The sequence below is a fragment of the Nanorana parkeri genome, unplaced genomic scaffold, assembly GCF_000935625.1.
Source record: "Nanorana parkeri isolate BGI_ZX_2015 unplaced genomic scaffold, ASM93562v1 scaffold607, whole genome shotgun sequence".
Classification (NCBI taxonomy): Eukaryota; Metazoa; Chordata; class Amphibia; order Anura; family Dicroglossidae; genus Nanorana; species Nanorana parkeri.
This window is the reverse complement of record NW_017306875.1, coordinates 219,997-233,529: the sequence shown is the minus strand read 5'-3', so window position 1 is coordinate 233,529 and position 13,533 is coordinate 219,997. Positions and strand designations below refer to the sequence as shown.

General features: G+C 39.7%; 1 protein-coding gene across 1 annotated transcript in view; it reads right to left on the bottom strand.

Annotated features, from left to right (window-relative positions):
* Positions 1-13,533, bottom strand: part of ARHGAP26 (Rho GTPase activating protein 26) — a 389,295-nt gene that overhangs the window by 161,801 nt on the left and 213,961 nt on the right. Inside the window, 3 exon segments of the mRNA XM_018562857.1 lie at positions 1,248-1,349; positions 2,618-2,680; positions 4,847-4,931. Of these exon segments, the coding sequence (XP_018418359.1) occupies positions 1,248-1,349; positions 2,618-2,680; positions 4,847-4,931 (250 nt within the window).

Below are 13,533 nucleotides of genomic sequence, written 5' to 3'. Positions count from 1 at the left end.
TATTTTACAATTAGAACTCTTTATAATAAATATTTTATTTAAAGGGGACCTAGAACTTATCTCCACTCCAGCGATGTGACATGCTCTAGCTTTTATTTCTCTTCTACAATATAAAGCTATAAAGCTTACCTACTAGCAAATATTTTTTCCACTTTACCAACAAGAGAGCAAATAAAAATAAATTTATTGTAAGGGTTTAAGTCCCACTACCCCAATGTTTGATATGAAATATATAAAAGAATCTACTAAAGGCCTGTCTGACCTGTGACTTGCATGTGACTGCCCTGCAGTTTCAGACAAAGCTTTTTTTTTTTTTAACAATGTAATGCCCCAGCATTCCAAGTTAGCACATCAAAGGTTACAAATAAATTACTAGGACCATAATCATATTATGCAATAGTCGATATTTTGTGTGTTTTTAACACAACACTGAAAAAAACAAACTAGTAAAACCAAAAATCTTTGTATAATTAAAAAAAAAAGTCTATGGAAAGGAGGAAGGGAAAACGGTAACTAGGTTTAACTAAGGGCTGTTATATTAAAGGGTCAAATAGGAACAATGTATGTTTAGAAGACAATCACTGGTTTGGCCATAGTGACTTTATGAGTAAAGCAAAAGGATGAGCCTTTGATTAACACATAAGAGCTACAATGATACATTGCGACAATGTATGAATAAGCAGTTGGTTGAAGCAAGGAACACAACTGGTTAAATACCTGTATAATTTGCATTTTGACAGAGCAGAATGATGAGCCTATCAGTTTGGTGCGGCTTCATTGTAATTTAGCTTATGCTAAATTACAATGAAGCCATTACAATTTAGCTTATGGACACATGTATTTTACACCACGTATTGGCAGAAGTCTATATTACAAAGAAGTCATGCATATCAAAAAGGAAAGGTGGGTCTAGGGGCTGGAAATTAAAACCAGACATCTGCATAATAGAATTGACCTATATGAAATTAACACACAATGCGCATATATTTCTAAAATAATTTATTGCACTGACTCTTAAAATTAGGATTGCCATTTTTACTGCAGTGAGATGTTCTTTGTGGTTGCAGTGTTCTAGGCAACAGGATAGTTTGCTTAAACCAAGACATGGCCCTGCTGTCCAGTGATGGCGAACATTGTGGTCAAGGAGAAAGAAATGGGAGAGAAACTTAAAAGGAAGAGGTAATAACCCACATGCAACTGCTACTTCTCAGGAATTTCATTGGTACAGGGAATACAAAAGGACTTACTTTGCCAAGTGTTTCATTAACAAGTGCAACATCTGTCGGTTCTTCTCCGGCAAGCGGTGAATCAGACAATGGATTTCCTTTATTCGGGTTCACCACATTGGCCTTGTGCCAATCCATCGGTACCAAGCCAGTCATTAGAGAGTCTCTAAAAATTAGATACAATGGCTTTGCAATTATACAGTTCAATTCTTTGAGGACACATAGGTGTAAGCCATCCGGCTCAGGGGCTTTGTTTACCCTAATTCTGTCTGTTTCTGGACCATATCAATCTTCAGCCATTGTGGTTCATTAGAGGCTACGGCACTGCTATCCCCATTATAGACAGTAATCATATATTTCCCCCACAGTGTTTACATTTGCTTCTACAGTGCACTCCGATGGATCTCTAAAAGCAATGGAGCAGACAGCCCTGATTCCAGCTTGAACCCCCACCGGACCCGCAATAGCCGCTGATTCTAGGTGCCGTATTAAAACGGTACTGGCATGAATAGCTGCTCTCCCAGTGCTGCTTTAAGACAGGACCGGGGACACAAAGTTAAAAAGAAAATTACAAACAGACACATTTAAAACTATGTTTAGTAGTAGTTCATTAATACATCCTTAATACATCCCTTAATCTGACCTGGTATCAGCCTCCCACAGTCCCTGTACATCTGAATTCATACTGGGAGTGGAAGCAGCAGCACAAGGAGCCAGTCCGTCCATGTGCTAACAAGGAGCATGCTGATGGGAGGGAGAAGCAGAGCTCCAGAGAGATGACATCATCACTTTGCTGCTTCTGCTTCCCTGTCCAGTCACAGGCTAAGAGAGTTTGCTATGATGGCCAGTGCTCAAAAGAAGTGGGTTGAATGATGTTGGCCAGTCTGTCATTCAACCTGGAAGACAGAAGAGATTTAGTAATAGAAAATAAGTAATGTGGGGGACAGCTCCAGACTGAAAGCAAGTATTGCAATATCTTTTAATGGGCTAGTGCTTTCTTTTTCATTTTTGGATGGGGTTATGCTTTGAAAGTAGCAGACCTCTTAAGTCTTACAACACTAAGCAGATATACAAAATGTAAAACTACTGTTGTGGGGAAGATGTGATTGTATTTCTAAATAAAAACATCCACTGAAAGTTCTACAGTCTAGCTGAAATCAGCAGATCCTCCATTCTGTTAGGTATTTTACCTCATATATATGTTATCTGACCTCTTCTTCAGGTAAGCTAACCCCATTACGCAGCTCAATTTCTCATATGTGTCCCTGTGGATCCAAATGTTCCACAGACAGCCATAAGATGAAAACGAAAATCACTACTGTTGGCTGTGTGTCTGACAGACACTGCTTTATAAAAAGATTCTTTTACACAGAAGTCTCTTAATGGAGAACTTACTAGCAGCCTTGATGAAACTTCTTTGAAACTGGTAAGTCATGAGGGGCCCTGGAAGCATCCTGCAATATAAATAAGTATTAAGCAGCGCTAACACCATACTCTTCACCGTTCACATTACATACACAAAAGCTTATTGTTTTCAACACTATTACACAAAAAAAGATATGCCATTTTCAGAATGGAAAAAAAATATCATACATCTTATGACAAAGTTAGTTTTTAATCAGAATATATAAATACCAGACTTGTATTTCAAAAGAAACTATATAGGTTATGATTTAACTTAACTTTTTTACATTCATACATTTGAAAACTGATGTGCTTATATGATTTATTACTATTTATAGAAAATATCTTATCAATAAAGGCTTAATAGGTCAATGACACTTGTTTCATGGAACACTATGGGTTTTTAAAGAGAAGGTACTAAAGAAACTGCTTTCACACTATCCCGGTAATTCATAAACAGTGTCATAGATACTCTTTAGAAATCTCTCATGGTAGTGTGACAAATGGCGGAGGGTGTGACAGATTCATGTACGTGTTGGTAAAGTGTATACAAATCTGTCACGACTAAACTGTCATAATCATCTCTCCTGTGAGTTGGGGTTTTACAGGCATAGAGCGATTTTAAAAAGTTGGGAGAGTAATAAAAATGTATCAAATATCTGTTCCAGAGGAACCGCTTGTCGCAGAATTGTCTCAAAGACGAGACACAATGATTATACACGCAATATAATCATCAACTTACTTCAACATGGAAGAGGTCTTATTTACCTCCACTTTCTTTTTCACCAATATGGTGGCAATATTTTATGAATTTGATGCCACAATAGCGCCATACAGTAGGAAAGTCACAAATAAGTATTACTTGACATGTCAGTATTATTAATAATAGAAGCATTGCAGGGTTTTTGAAGAATTTGGTGAAAAGTTTCTTACTACATACACACAATCATAAATGTGTTGCAAATGCTTTATTGAATCGCCCTCTATTTCTCTAACTGAATATCATTAGAGCCCTCTGAACAGAGCTGGCAGGAAGGTGGGGTGACTTGTTCTGCGTCATGCCACTTGAACTATTGAGGCATTTTTTTTTTCTTTCAGCAAAGGTTAGCTTAGCAAAAATTTCAAAAATAGTCTATAGTGCAACCGGCTGGCAGGAAATGTAAATATGAAACATTAATATGCATTATATTACATTAATTAATATGTTTAATATCTCCTGTCTAGGACTACTCACAGACTGACACACCCCAAAGTTTAAAGCCACCTGTCTGACATACAAATTTATATGGACTGGTCTGACACAGTGAAAAGTTCTGACAGTTATGTTGTGCTACTGTCATGTTTGGTTGGAGTGAGGTACATTACTTTTTTTAATTTTAATCAAAGCTTCCATTTTGCTAGGGATGCACCGATGCCGATTTTTTTTTTGCTTATTTATCTTTTGGTCTCGCCGATACTGAGAACCTATACGGTACTTCCACTAGCATGGAGCCGGTTTCCCAGCCAATCAGGAAGCCCGATTACCCAGGAAAACTGATCCATGCTGTTTGGGCGACTTGATGCTGATTGGCCGGAAAGCCGGCTTCAAAGCCAATCAGGAAGCCAGGCGGCGAGTCATTACCCCTCGCCGAGCCTCCTAATGGGCCAGGAAACCGGCTCCATGCTCCCTTGCAGCACTGCCGATTAGAGGAAATAGAGGAAATCTCCCTCTGACCAGGAATTCCGGTATCAGGGGTAAGTATTGGAGCATTTGGGTGAGTACGAGTACCGCCCAAACACTTAGGCATTAGCACCGATACTAGTATCTGTATCATCGCATCCCCAATTTTTACCATCAACCAGTTTCACTAATATTTAATATAGGGACGCTCATTAGTGAGTACGAGTACCGCCCAAACACTTAGGCATTAGCACCGCTACTAGCATCTGTATCATCGCATCCCCAATTTTTACCATCAACCAGTTTCACTAATATTTAATATAGGGACGCTCATTAGTTCACTTACTGAATGCAGGCATGCGTAAAATATTTCCTAAAATAATTAGAGGCTTTACAAGGTGAAAAGTAAAGCTTAATGTCCACTATCTCTGACTGTATTACTGAACACACTATCAACTTGCAAATGAATGTGCATTACACCCAATTTCTGTAAAAGGTATGTGTACATGTAGATTCCATCTTCAGCACTCCGATGCATACTGTGTCTTTAACATACCTCAAATATGTCTTCAAAGCACTTGTAATTGTCTTTAATTCCCACTCTGTAGAGACCTCAGTTTCAGCTTCAGCAATTTTCGGATCTGAAAACATAAAAAAAAAAAATCAATTCAAAGAAATAATCCCCAACACAATCCTAAAGTAATCGTAAGAAAACCTTTAATAATACTGAAACTTAGAGTAAAAAAAATAAAACAAAAGTTAATTATAGTGAAAACCAAATGATTGCTAGACCCAGAGAAAGGCAGCCGAGATTATATTCATGTTGCAACTCAAGGCGCACTCACAAGACTTCCTATTTGTCACTGAGTTCATCTATCACATTTGTAAATGTAGAGATTGGGTTGGTGGTTGCAGAAAAGCCAAGCTCAACATTCCATGGACATTTTCATACATTTTTATGTTCATTATGAACAATCAGGCGATTTCATGCATTACTGGGACCTATTAATGACAACGTTAACTCTTCGAAGAATAAGAAAATTATTAAAGAGGAACTTTATCCTTATATCCCCTTAGGACCAAGAACTTTTCTAAATCTTTTGCACCCATGTTATAATCCACATTTTAGGCCTACAAAATTACTTCAAACCCCCAAACATTATACATTTTCTGAAAGCCAAGACTCTATAGAATAAAATGGCAGCATTTGCAAATTTTTATGTTGCAAGACATTAGCGCAACTTATTATCAAACCCAAAAATTTAGTGAAAAATGCACTTAAGTTAAATTTAGTGCCCCAAAACACACTATATAAAACCATTTTTTTTGTAAAATATGAAAGATGAGGTTACGAGTAAATAGATACCCAAAATGCCCAGGTTAAAAATTGTGTGCATCCGTGAAACTGCAACAGAATTCAGTACCCCAAAAAGTCCATAGACGACGCTTTAAAACCTGTTTAGTGCAATCGTCATTTTCGTACGTAGGTGCACCCGACGCATGTTTATGTGACAATGCGCGTGCTCTCAGAAGCGGGGGACTTAATTTGTTTTTCTTTTTACATTTATTTAATATTCATTTTAAAACTGTATTTTTTTTAACGTTACTTTAATTGCTATCACATAGGGGGCTTTACAGGCCCCCCATGTGATAACATAATGGCAGTGACAGGTACTCTTTAAGGTGATGCTGGGGCAGTCTGCACTTCAATAGCTTATTGCTGGGCTTCAGGAGCCCGGCACTGACAGCTTTGGGGCCGGAAGTGATGCAATACGCGTCGCTCCCGGTCCCATAGTACAGGGAGGGGATTGACAAACAGTTGTTCGTCGCTCTCCTCCCCTGCTTCCCGCCGACACCCGGCAAGGCGGTCCTGGGCCAGAAGGAGGAGCAGGGCGGCCTTGTTACCGGATTGTAGAAGCTGAGCCACCAGAATCGCTTCTACTGTAAAGCCGGTCGCCAGCTCTACAAAACGCAACAGACTCCCGGTGGCTAAAAGCCACACTCCCGGTGGCTTTGGAATCGGTTCTTCGGTTCACTTGCTGAGTCGGCTGACAAGCATGTGAACCGAAGCTCAGGGGCTGTCTGAACCTGATCACAGGAACTATCTCTAGGAGCTGTCACCCTTCTCTGAATCAGAGTCTTCTGATTTGGATCTTTTTATAAGGTTCAGACAGCTCCTGGAGCTTCTGTTCACTTGCTTGTTAGTAGACTCAGCAAGTGAACCGATTATTTGATTCATGAATCGCTTCATTTGATTGGACCATTCAAAATGAACCGATTTCAAAGATCCAAACTTCCCATCTCTACAGGATATGTGACCTGCTGCAGCTAAGTCCAGTCCTTGACCTGGACCATGCATAGGGAAAAAAGAAAAAAAGTCACATATAGCCTATGGAGGAAAGCTTAAAACACACCCTGCCATACCCCTGAATACACGGAGCATGAAAAATGTATATATTAAAATGATTGGCTCTTCAAAATAAGTGCAATGATTTAGATTGTGGATGAAAGTCCAGAGTAAAATAACATTTTTGTTAGTGAAATGGTAAGATACGTTTTTAGAGATGTCAGAACAAATAGAAACAACTGAAGAACAAGGAGAATCAGAGGGATTGGCTCCAAATGAGGGAGAGTTGGGAGTATGTATTTAGGAATTTTATTTTAAAGCATTTACTGGTGGTGTGCATTATGCTATGCACCTGGGAGAATGATCAGGGTTTACAATTATATTTTTTTTTTATGAAAGGCTATACTTTAATTTTCAAATGATATAAAAATTAAAACTTACAATTTAAATGTAAAGAAAATCTACATCTAAAATCATGGCTTCAGCTCATTTAGACTACATGCATACACTTGATAATTTACCAGTCAGAAGTAATTTAGATTCCATTTACAATTCTAATAGTAACAGATTTAGAATCTAAAGCTGGTTATACGTGGTTAGCATTTAGTTCGGAAAAAAATTTGCTTTCAGAAAGTTCATTTGTTTTTCTAATAGTTAATGGGGTCAAATCAACAATTGTTTAACATAGTGGCAGAGAAAAAAAAAAAATCAAAAAAGGAGCATGATGGAAGTTTGTTCTTGAACAAACAAAATCCTAACAGTTTATATGATTTTTTTTTTCCTCAGGAAATTACTTAAAATGATGACTTGTAATGTTAAAACCAAACAAAAGCTTGAACGTTGTTCTTCAAGTCTCTGATAGCATTATTGAAATGTTCAGAAGATTTTTCGCATGAACCTCAGTACGATATTCTAAGTCATGTATACCCAGCTATAATTTAGTAGCAATTAGGTAAGGTCACAAGAACACATTTCTATGCAGGCCCTATTTATGGGATCCACTTGTCTTTAACAATTAGGTATAATTAGAAGACTTCAAACAATGAGGTCCCATATGTCAGTCTTTCTCCTACTCCTGACGCAAACAGTGCTTTTCTTGTGTGCTACTGTCTGCCCTGCAATCTGATTGAGGTGATAGGAGGAATGAGTGCTAACATCAACATGTTATTGGGTGCATATTGATGCTCCCCAGTGTAAGTACAGTATGTAAAAGTGTTCATCTATTACATTAAATTATTTAAAATGCCTCAATCGTCCTACTTTTACATTACAGACACTTCATTAACCATTAGATGATCACTGTCTGATCACCTAGTAAGTTTCAAAAAGGTGAGAGCCTACCTAGGCATACTGTTTGTTGGAGCACGGGGAAGTTTATAACTTGATATCTTCTTATTGAGAGTAGAGTTGTGCCATATATGTTTAATGGGTGGAACCGAGAGTTTTAGGTAGTTAGAGCACAGGTAAATGGCAGTCTGTTATCTTGTATATCAATGCGTATATAACTAACCAGATGTAAAATTAAAGAAAAAGTTTGGAACATTTGAGATTTTTTTTTCTTTTATTTACCAAAATAGGCAAATGTGTATTTCCCCTGGGAAGGATTTTAACATGTGAACACAAGAACACTCTTTCATCCACTGTAGAGATTTACCAGAACAGTATAAAAAAAAATAATCAATAAATGAGAATAAACTAATATGTCCAAATTGCTAGCTATAAACCTGTACACTTCACAATTATTATTCACTATTTTGGGACCTGTGACATCACTAGCAAAAAATTAAACCATGTATTGCCAGCCTGAAAAATTGAAATATTACTGCACCCAATGTGAAAAACTGGCTCCACTCCTAAACACCAAAAATACATTTTTGTTCAGCAAATGTAGAGGAAATTCATTCAGCAAATTCAGAGGAAAATCACCGGGGCTAAATATGACACTAAACAACGTAAAGTTGTACTGCAGGCAGCTAGAAACGCATAAATTAATACAGCTACAATTTAATTAAAAGATCATACAATGTGTTCTTTTAATGCAATTATTTTAAGTATCCGAATTAAGAAGACGGAGGTACAGGACTGACCCAATTAGGTATGTTTCATGCTAGCATGAGGTGGGGAGGAGGTGCGGCGCACAGCATGTGGAGCTGTGAACAGGGCCAACTGATCAGAAGCCGATTAATCGATTATTGAAAAAGTTGACAACGTTTTCAATAAATCGATTATAATCGATTATGTTGATTAGTTGTTGCAGCCCTAATGCAAATATGTAGACAAAATATCATGCGGATAGGCTGAGAGAGCAGGGGCAGGACTGGCAGGCAATTAGGTATGTTGCATGTAAATGTGCTGACAAAGATTATGCTTATAGGATGAGAGAATAGGGGCAGGACTGAAAGGCAATTAGGTATACTGTATGCCAGGGTGCTGGAAAAAATCATGCTGATAGGATGAAAGAGCAGGGACAGGATTTGGAGCCAATTAGTTATGCTGCATGCAAAGGTGCTGACAAAGATCATGCTGATAGGATGAGAGAGAAGCAGGACTGGAAGCCAATTAGGTATGAAGCATGCAATTGCACTGACAAAAATCATGCTGATACAAAGAGCAATGTGATGACTTTATCTGTTACTGCTCTTTCACTGTCCAGTAAAAGGGTTGGGTGGAGAGACAACACCATTGTATTCCTTAAATATCTTCAGGAAACTTTTAATAACCCTTGCAGTGGGGCTACCCCAACACTGTAAAGGTTAAAAGGACACTATGGGGCGGGTACTCCCCCCCCCCCTCTCACCCACACACTAAAGCGGTGATCGGACATCTCCAACCCCCTCCTCTTGCCTCCTCCTCCTCTCCCATTTGTTTCTTTACTCCCCCATCCCCTTCTCACGTTTCCTCTATACCCCTCCTATATTACTTTCACTCTCTTCTCCTATTTGTCTGTGGTAAATGTTACTTTTGCAGTACCTTGGTCACTTAGATTCGGAGCGCTTTCATGACCACCGGTCGCCCTTTACTCAGAACCGGCCCACCACCGACAGCTGGGCAGCGGGCCAAGACCTGCATGGTGGCAAAACTTAAATACGCCTAACTTTTTTTTTTTTATAGGTGCCTACACCATGATTGCGTTCTATGCTACAAGGTTCGGACCTAATGCATAATTTGTGAGACTGTGGTCTGTATGCTCTATGTATGTCCTTTGTCATTGTACCTCTACCAAAATTGTCTCTGTAAAATCTTAATAAAAATGTATTTCTGAAAAAGATCCTCCCAGCTGCGTGAGTGACAGCTGGCTCTGCCTATCTAGAGGCATAGTCAGTTGTGCCCACAGTCACCGCTCTCTGCAGGGAGATGATCAGAAAGTGAGCAAGCGACGGTATGTGTTCGCTCACTTCTAGATCAATAGAGCCGACGTGTGACAGCTTCTTTGTCACAGGTCGGCTCTAACTATGAGGATGAGTGGAAATCACTCACCTCATAGTTCTCCTTTAAATATATCCTCTACAGTACATGATATCAAAAGATTCTGGAATCTGGAGAAATCTCTGTGCACAAGGGACAAGGACGAAATGCAATATTTGATGCCCATGAGCTTCGGGCCATCAGACGGCACTGCATTAAAAACTGCCATGATTCTGTGAAGGACATCACTGCATGGGCTCAGGAGTACTTCCAAAAATCACTGTCTGTGGACGCAGTTCGCCATGCCATCCACAAATACAAGTTAAAGATCTATCATGCAAAGAAGAAGCAATATCTGAACATGATCCAGAAACGTCGCTGTCTTCTCAGTCTCACTCATTGAAAATGGTCTGTCGCAAAATGGAAAACTGTTCTGTGGTCAGAGGAATCGAAATTTCACATTCTTTTTAGCAACCATTGGTGTTGCACAGCTTCTTTGTCACATGTCGGCCCTAACTATAAGGAGAAGTGGAAATCACTCACCTCATAGTTCTCATTTAAGTGCTTGTGTGCGTCTAGGGACAAATATAACAAAGATACACTCACCTGAAGCTCTGAGCCAGCCAGATGTCACAGCACTCCATGCAGCCTATATGCTCCTCCACAGCACATTGGAATCTTCCTCAGCATCCTCACATCTATACACGGTGTATAGATGTGATGAATTACGGGACCTTAGGCCACTGTACAGAAGAGGAAGATACAAGAAGGACCGGTCTAAGAAGAAGCCGGCTCGGTGGTTCGGGTGAGTACAACTTTTCTTTTAAAACCTAGACAAAAATGAGCACTTAATCCTTGCAGCGCTGGGGTAGCGCCACTGCAAGCTTTAATAAGAAACATTTCCTGGAGTTCTTTTTTAAACTGTAAGCAATGTCATCCACTTGGCTGCATTGTGGGAGGGGGCTATGTAAATCTCAGGATAAAAAGAACAGCAATCTTTTTGGCAAGCACAACTGCTCCCTCAGATGTATTTCATTTGTGTATTTGCCGGTTCATCTGGAGTTCAGCTTTCATCAATCTTCCCTGTCCACAGCACAAAAGCAAACAAAATCACCAAACTGACATTGCAAGGCCAAAACCTTTTGCAATTTGAAGCAGGTTTAAAGCAGAACAATTTGGAAGTCCTGTTTATCTTGACTAATTGTTTCCCTCCAAATAAGATCCTCTTATGCAACATTACCAAGCGCATCTACAGCCAGACGGATTTTTCTTTACTAGGCTGAACTATACAAGCTGAAGCATATCCATTTAGATTATTCCTTCCCAAGCCCTGGCAGAGATTTCATATATTTCCTAACAATCTTGCCTGCAAGCGTCCACTGGTTTTTATACCTCCATGTAAGCTTAAACAAGTGGCAGTGTATGTCCCATTTCCCCCCTCAAAGTAACTAAAATACAAACTACCTATAAAGAAAAATTCAAACTACCAAAATTTCAGGAAAAACAAAGCCTGTGTAAAACTAGCCCTTGGTATATGCCAGTACCCTACCAATCATTAGTTAGGATGGCATATGAATCTGAACTTTGAACATGTAGTCCAAAATGGACTTTCAATTTCAGTGTGAAATTGAAAGAAAGATTACAAAAAAAGGAAGGAAGGGGGAAAAAAAGCTGACAAAAAAAGGACACGTTTCCTGCATTACAGTATTGAGGGTGTCATGATGTCTTAAAAGGAAAGTATAATGTATTTTCTGTGAGAATGTGTTTTGAGTTATTATTGCAATGGTAACCTGAGTCAATAAAAATACATAAATAGTAAAAAAGTAAATATAGAGCACATAGACCCCATAAAAGAAGAGCAGGGAAAGCTGGTTACAAGTGACTGGGAGAAAGCCGAGGTATTCAACACTTTCTTCTCTTCTGTTTTCACAGACAACAGAGAAGAATATAATAAATAGTCTGAGTCAGGCTATTGTCAGACTATTGTCAGACCATTGTTTCTAATATTTAAGGACACTAACAGGAAAGCAACCAGATGATTGGAGGAAAGCAAATGCAGTCCAAAGTATTGAGTGGTGTGGTGTGCCCCAAGGTTCAGCCCTGGGGCCAATTCTGTGTATCCTATTATTAAATAATAGAGGTCGGAATAAACAGTTCACTCTTAGTGTTTGCTGACAATATGAAATTACATAGGGCAATAAGTGTGCAACCTAGACATAGAAACACTGCAGCAAGACCTCAATAAAATTGAGGAGTGGGCAGCAACGTGGCAGATGAGTTTAATTGTAGAAAATTGTAAAGTCATACATTTGGGAGCGAAGAACATGCATGCAAAAAACACTTTGGGAGGGGTTTCACTGAGGAAATCAGAGATGGAGAAAGACTTGGGGGATACTTATAGGTCACAGGGTCTGCAATAGCATGCAATGATAAGTATGCTTATAAGTAATAAGTAATAGCATGCAATGATGAATACTAACTTATACATTTAAAGACAGATTTATTCAAGGGATACAAAAATAATTCTACCACTCTATAAAATGCTGTTTCGGCAGCATCTCGAGTACGTGGTTCAGTTTTGGTGACCAATCCTTATGCGGGATGTCCATGAGCTAGAGAAAATTCAGAGAATGGCAGCTAAATTAATAAGGGTGATGGAGGGCCAGAGTTATCCGTAGAGAAGAGAAGCTTAAAAGGAGAACTATGGGGCTTTTCCCCGTAGTTCTCCTTAGGGTAACGGGAGGACACAAACTAGTGTCCTCCCATCACCCTAGGCTCAGTATACTGCGTTGCTATAGCTCGCGGTATACCGAGACGCCGCAGTATACCGCAAGCTCCTGCTCGCGGTATACTGAGACGGCGCAGCTGAAGCAATTATGACGGGATCCGCCAAGCTGCGTGACTGACAGCCGGCTCTGCCTATCTAGAGGAAGAGCCAGCTGTACCCGCCCCCTCCCCTGTCCGTTCCGCCAGTCAGCGCTGGTGGATCGGAGCGGGGAGGGGGGAATCCAGCCCCTCCCCTGTCACGGCAGAGAGCCGTGACAGGATCGAGAAGTGAGCGAACGTCGGTATGTGTTCGCTCACCTCCCGATCTACTGAGCCGACCTGTGACAGTCATTGTCACAGGTCGGCTTGAACTATGATGTGAGTGAAAAGCACTCACCTCATAGTTCTCCTTTAAGAGGTGACATGATTGCAATCTACAAACTCATCAATAGGGAATGAAGTGTTGAGAATACACTACTTGAGGAAGACGTAAGGGCACAAGAAATTGGAGTTGTATCAGCAGAAAACCTTTCCAGATTCAATAAAACACTTTGACGAGTTCCTCAGTTCACAGAAAATACAGAAAATACATGGTCATAAGTAGGGATGCACCGAAACATTTCGGCCCGAAAATTGCACTTTTGGCAAAATGCCGAAAGTAAAATTTTTCAGCTGAAATTGCGGTGCATCTCATGTTTCTCTCCTCCCCACTGGGCGCTACACTG